Source organism: Mesitornis unicolor, unplaced genomic scaffold (assembly GCF_000695765.1).
Source record: "Mesitornis unicolor isolate BGI_N332 unplaced genomic scaffold, ASM69576v1 scaffold11512, whole genome shotgun sequence".
Taxonomy (NCBI): domain Eukaryota; kingdom Metazoa; phylum Chordata; class Aves; order Mesitornithiformes; family Mesitornithidae; genus Mesitornis; species Mesitornis unicolor.
This window is the reverse complement of record NW_010171364.1, coordinates 81,501-88,177: the sequence shown is the minus strand read 5'-3', so window position 1 is coordinate 88,177 and position 6,677 is coordinate 81,501. Positions and strand designations below refer to the sequence as shown.

The window sequence follows — 6,677 nt, the reverse complement described above, 5'->3', positions numbered from 1 at the left end:
CGGGCAGTAGACCTGTGTTTTTGTCAGCGTGTTTCTATCAGCCTTGCTCCTCGTGTAGTCATCTGTTAATAACACGGGGCTGGCATCCAGCCCTGTTCTCCACCGCCATCCCAGCGCTGTATCTATTGCAAGCTCGCTATGATCCCCACTTACCTCCCTGGGGGGATGCCGGCGTTGGTCAGGACCTTGGGGGGTGTGTGTGTATCAGATTTAGGTAAACAGGAAACAGGAATTCTGTTGTAGACAGGGTTTATCAGTGACCAGTTCTGTTACTGAAGGACTCTGTTGTCCAGGGAGATCTCAGGATGAGCAAGTAAGGACTTCATTTCGGCTAAGCAGATCATCCTCTCTGCCAATATTTAAGAGACAGGATCATAACTTAATGTCTTCACCGGGAAGAATTATTGTCAAACACAATTAGCTCTGCAAATCCTGGCTGTCTTCTAGACACACACGGGCTTAGTTCTTGAGTTGCTTAGAGATGAAGAAATTATAGGGGTCAGGCTTCTGACCCGAGCACGGGACTGCGAGAACTCTGCTCCTTTTGGAGAGTTTAATGGGGACCAATGCACAAAGCATCCAGTGCACAGAGCTGGTGGGACTGTGGGTCTCATCCCCACATTGCTTCAGGAATAGATAATGTCACCTAACATATAACATATAATAGAACATAAAACATAACATATAACAATATAACATAATATAACATAATATAGCATAATACAACATAATACAACATAATACAACATAAAACATAACATAACATAACATAACATAACATAACATAACGTGCCTTTAGCTGGCAAAACTCCCAGCACTGTTTTTAATGGAGGGGGCTGGAGGGAGGAGGTGAAAAGGGTTGTAAATACTTCAGGTGCTGCACAACTGAGTCCCTTCCTCTATCCATGCCTGTGTCCCCATGTGTACGGGGGTATTTTGACTCTGATTCCTTTCGTAAGGCACCCCAGGAGTTACTACAAAAAGGACTGGACAAAAACTAGGGTTTTCTGTCACTTGTTTCAGTGGTTAAGATCTGATCTGGTGGTCATGGGAAGCATTGAGCTTATTTCCATAGACTGGACAGGAGAGATAATGTAGGACCTGGAAACCTGCCCCCCTGGGACCGGTAGGACTGTGAACATGGGGCTGTCCAGGCTCCAGTTTGTGGTTCAGCTGGGGAGGAGGTACCGTATGCACCAACCCTGCACAAAACCTGCTTGAGAGAGAGCAAAAGGGATGCTAATTCCAGGCACCGGGCTCAGACACTCTAATGGTGATCAACCAGAAGGGTTTAAAAAGAACTGCTGACTAAATTAAGTGAATCGAGCTAGCAGATGTGCTCTTCAAAAGAGCACAGCTCTCTTTTAAACATCTCCCCCATTGAAATGGCATTCTCAAGAGGTTTTTGTCCTTTGCATTTTCTTCAGGATCATCCATGAGGATGGCTTCTCTGGCGAGGACGTGAAGCAGTACAAGCCAGTGGTCTACAGCAACACTATACAGTCACTGGCAGCTATTGTACGTGCCATGGACACCTTGGGCATCGAATACGGTGACAAGGAACGACGGGTAAGTTAAAATCACCACTGCTTGTGTACAGAGAACTGAGCACCTTGAAACTCCAGAGCAAAAAAAGGAGGCATTTATACAAACTGATACCTTGGAGGGAAAAGGAGGGAGGGGGGAAGATTTACATCACTGTTGTATGCCTGGTGCACCCGGAGTTCATGCATCAAACAGAAACACAGGCACAATATGACATGCCATTTGTACACCTACGCGAGGAAGCATGGCCCTGGGGACCTCTGTGTCACTGCAGCCACCATCTCTTTTGCCCTGGCTCTAGCCAGGCCAGTACAAAAAAAAATCTGCTATCTAGGGACAAACTAGACAGAGGCATTGACAGACCTGGGGAAACGAGGAGAAAATGTGTCCCATCTCCTGTGCACCGGCTGCAAGGAGAAATGTCTCAGAGAGAAGTCTTGCTGCAGTTCAAATCCCTTCCACCAGCCTGCTGATATATAGGAAAGCTTTTAGGATTAACTTGACTTCTGTGGGGGCTCGGCCAGCTTTTTCTCACACATGCCCCATTCAAGTGTACCCGAACAGCAATTTCATTTGCAAACAAGGGGTGTATCACTTCACTGAGGTGTGCATGGACGTGGTCTTAGGCAGCGGCGTTAGCACGTATGTGTCTTATCAGAGGAACCGTGAGATGTCTGGCAGCCTCCTCGTGCCACACACCTAAACCAGCCTGTCCTTTTACAGTTGCTGCTCTGCTGTTACGTTAACCAGCTCCCTATTTTTAAACAGTGGCTCCTCTGTGAGGTGCCCCTGCCAGCCTCTGCCTTTCATTCTTTGCATTTCTGGCTCAGACCAAGCCCACAGTCAGAAACCCAGAGCTCTAGAGAAGCCAAGACCACCCTTTTTGTGTGCTCCCATCCTGCAGAAAGTAAAACTAATTGGTTTCACTGGAAATAAAATAATTTCAGAGGAAAGACTTGGTAAAGGCAAAGTCCTATATGCCACAGAGTTGATCGTGACTATTTTTAGGGAGCTATCAAATGACAGATGTACGACATACCCCAAACTCTTTATCTGAAGGTTGATAATAAAAGCATTCACTAGAAAGGATGCCAAAATCCTGCTGTGGTGTTGCTGTATGAAGAGGAACCTTATTTCTCCCAGTCACATAGAGGGGTTTAATTTCTTTGCATCTCGGGATTTTTCCCACAGGAACTCTAAATCCTGGAGACATTTCCATCCCAAACGCAGAGATGATACCATAATGGAGTTCTTGTGAGCTTGCCGAGAACTAATGCTGATGGCTTTCGAACTGAATGCATTAATCTGTTGATTAGTCGGTGACTCAGCTCTCAGCAAGGCAACGAATCTTGTCTCAGCTAAAAACCTATGCCCAGGAAAACAGAAACAAATCATTCTCCATGTCTGATAAATAGTCTGTGGCAGACAGCTTTAAAATGTAAAACTTCTTTTTTTTATTTTAGTGCCTGAAGTTCTCATTCCAGGAGAGAAACTCAGCACTGCTTTAGTGCCAGGCCTGGCAAAGTACAGGGTGTGGAGGGGGAGAGCTGCTACCAGGACTGCCAGGAATGAGAGATGAAGTACTGGGCTGCACGAAATGTCACGTCCGTTCGTATTCCTGTGGCAAAGATGCCAGATGTTCCTAGGATCATACGATAACTCAGGCTGGAAGGGACCTCAGGAGGCATCCAGCCCAACCTCCTGCTCAAGCAAGGTCAGCTCCAAGCAGTAGACGATGAAAAAAGAACCCAAGTATCTCAGGCTGTGGTCTTCCACTTGCTGCTTTCTCTTAGTCAACCTCCACAGAAAGTTGCTGGTATTAGTACAAAACAGCATTTATTTTAATCTTACAAAGAAGCGCATGGCTTCTGCTGCTGTGCTTTTGTTATTAATGCACAGCTGCTATAAAGGGAGGCCATTAAACAGGCGATTTGTGGAGTATTATGCTACATGGTTCATCCCTTTTCAAGCAAAGCTTTTCTATTTTAAAAGTCATTCCTCAGCCAAGGGTTTCCAATGCAAATCTTTTAGTGTGGGATTTTCCCCTACTCATCACTTAAGCCCCCAAGAGATGAGAGTTCGGGAAGGGGAGCCAGGGCTGTGGCTGCTCCGAGCCCAATTTGGCAGCAGGAAAGGAGGGGGCATGGACCCAGGACAGGCTTTCCCCAGGGGCTGCTTGGCTGTTACAGCTTCCCCCACCCCGGCTTCAGGGGAGATGTATCTGCTCCCATATCCCTTCCAAATGGCACCCTGACAATGTTCGGAGCAAGAAAAACCGCTCCCCTACTTAGTAAATATGAATGAGATGATTTGTGCTTTGTTATTGAGGGAAAATAACCAAATCCTCTCTTTCTTCTCATTTTTCTCCTGCCCATAATTATACCTCCAGTATTTAGTCTAATAGAAGTGAAAGACTGGGGGAAGAATCCAGATTCGCTGACTCTCTCTGCTGATAAGGACCTGTCCCCAGGTTAAGAGCAGAACAGTGTGTGTAGGATTTCACGTTCACACGTGTTCCTTGTTCAGGGGAATGGGTTTTCTTGCAGCTGTGCCTGGCTCACCAAAGGTTCATGGCCTGTGGGCTGCACCCAGGTCCTTGTTTCATGTCCTTCAGCGCAGGGATGCAGGAGCACATCCTGGCAGCTCATGGCACATTGTCACTGTGCACAGCCCGGAAGGTCGCTCTGAGACTCCAGAAATGCTGTACAAGTGCAGTGTCACAAATTCTTTACATGGTGCAAAAGGGTAGGGGACAAAAGAGCTGTCAATGAGGAGACAGGGGCCGCTGCGGGAGGAGCTGCGTCCATAGGCATTCCTCGTCTCCAGGGCCATCATTGCCCTTGCTCTGCATCCCCAAACACCCAAGAGTGGTGGAACAAGGAACAGGGGCAGAGGCTCAGTCTCTCCTGGCTGCTCCAGACCCTCCAGCTGGCCTGGAGGGCACTGCTGTCCTTACCTTTCTAATCAGATTAGCAGACAGGAAAGAGTCCAGTCGTAACGTGTAGCCTGTGGATTAAATGGTTCTCTAAAGTGCAAATGTATTAATAAAGCAAGCTCCTCCCTGATTCCCTTTCAGTGTACCCAGGCAGAGCAAATGGGAAACGGAGATTTAAAGCCAGGAATTTAGAGCTGGTTCTGAAGTCCGACTTCAGAAATTCCAGCCAGAAGAAGCGTAAAGTGTCTTCCTTGGCGGGTCAGCACTGACCTCGGAAGCTGCTTGGAGATGCAGCACCTACAGCCCCACACCAGCAAAGTGCCAGAGTTGCAGCCAGGCTGGGGGGGAACTGGGGGTGTCCATAGCATGGGCTGCAAGGAGCCTGCCCAGGCAAGCACACCACCCCATGCAGGCTGGTATGAAAACAACGGTAGAGCATATTCATATTAGCATAAACCAGACAGGAACAGGCTGAAATTGCTCATGAATTAACTCAGCAGAGAGTCCCAGTGTCAGTTGTGTGGCTCAGATACAAGTATGTGAGGTGACAGGGTCACAGGTCCAGTGCTTGGGGTGTGGAGATGATAGGCAGTGACCTTCAAATTGGACTTTTTTCCTAGCGGGACTCTGGAAATGTCTCAGCTTCAACTGTGAAAGGGAAAACTAGAAAGCTGTTATTTAAAGTCTTAAAAAATTTTGATAGGCAATTTTTTTCTTTCAGGCTTTGTAGCAAAATGTGTCTGTGGTGAGCTTGTGCTGTGCACAGTGTGTTTTTTTTTGTGAGCTAAACAAAGGTGTGCCTGGGACATTTTAAAGTACTGGGTAGTAATACTAAAAAGTTGTTTAGTGTAATTGAACAGCATCCCCACGGCGGCTGGCAAAGGGGGCCATGTGCACTGGAGCTGCGTCTGCCGGGCTTCTGAACAGCAGGGGCTTCTGAACAGCAGGGTGCATGCAGAAACCCAGCCCTCCATCCCCTCTGCTGTGCTGAAGGTGATTTTAGGAGCTGCCCTCTCCCCCTCACTCCTGCTTGGCAGTGGCAGGAGCAGGGACACAGCCGTTGTCACCTGGTGCCTTCCAGTCCCGGTGTGTGGGAGGAGCTCTCTTTCCTAAGACCTGCTCTGGTTTAACTGCCTTTTTCTACTTGTCAGCTCGAAACGTTGGTGAATTGTACTTTGTTCTTCAGGCAGGTGTCTGTTCAGACCAGCTGGCTCTTGCTGCACGTCCCTAACCCAAGCTCTCTGAGCAATGGCAAAAAACTGCTGATAACTTTAGAGAGGGCCGGCGAGGTTAATCGGGGACCACTGTGCTGGTAGGAAGCCTCTGTTTGCTGACTGGTGGCTAAGGGGGGGATCTGGGGATGGACGCAGGATTCGCTGTGCCAAGCCTTGCTCATCTGCTGTTGTAAGCAATGGGAACTCCTCTGCAGTGAAGTGTAACTTAGGGCTGCTTTGTGCAAGAGCAGGATGCGACGGGAGAAAAGGGAAAATGAAAGAAGGGAGCATTCGCCACCCCATTAATTTTGCTGGGTCGTCAGCATTTGTCTGGATGTCCAGCAGCAGCTGAGGGCCGTTGGCTTCCTGCATGCCCTATAGCGATCACCACAGCATGGGTATAACCACTCCTGCTGTCCTGGGTCTGCTGCCATCGTCACTGCAACAGCACCAGACAGATATTTCAGCCTGCCCTTTGCTAATACCTAGAGATCTGTCACTCGTTTCCATTGAGACCAAAGCCACCTTTCTCACTCACCTCTCTCTTCATCCCTCCATGAGGTGCAATTCAGTTCCCATCATTCATGTTTTTGAGCAGTGCAGACTAATTAAAGGCAGGGCATTTCTTGAGGGGTGGGAAACACGAAACAGAAAGGAAAGCACTTGTAATTTCCACAGCCTGCCTTGTTGCTGAGGAAATGGTTGGCTCACTCAAAGAAAGGCTTCTTGTTGCTGGCTGAAGTGGCCAATGTATTGGGAATCACTGCTGCAAAAAGGCTGGAGGAGAAAGAAGGAACAGCAAAGAGCAAGGGAAATCCCAGAGTAAGCTCTTCTGCGTGGTGCATGGTGCGTGACCCATCAGCCTCGCTGCAGTGGTTCTGGAGTCTCTCTAACCAAAAGCTCCGTCATCAACATCTCACAAATGCATTTTCTCCTTTGCCACCTTCCAATCTCCTGAGCACCTGAAAATACAAAATCTTTCC

The 6,677-nt window shown here is 48.1% G+C and overlaps 1 protein-coding gene across 1 annotated transcript in view; it reads left to right on the top strand.

Moving 5' to 3' along the window:
* Nucleotides 1-1,140: 1,140 nt before the first annotated feature.
* GNAO1 (guanine nucleotide binding protein (G protein), alpha activating activity polypeptide O) overlaps nucleotides 1,141-6,677 on the top strand; it is a 76,242-nt gene continuing 70,705 nt past the window's right edge. Inside the window, exons 1-2 of the mRNA XM_010180007.1 lie at nucleotides 1,141-1,184; nucleotides 1,428-1,569. Coding sequence (XP_010178309.1) covers nucleotides 1,141-1,184; nucleotides 1,428-1,569 — 186 coding nt within the window. The remainder of the gene's footprint in view (nucleotides 1,185-1,427; nucleotides 1,570-6,677) is intronic.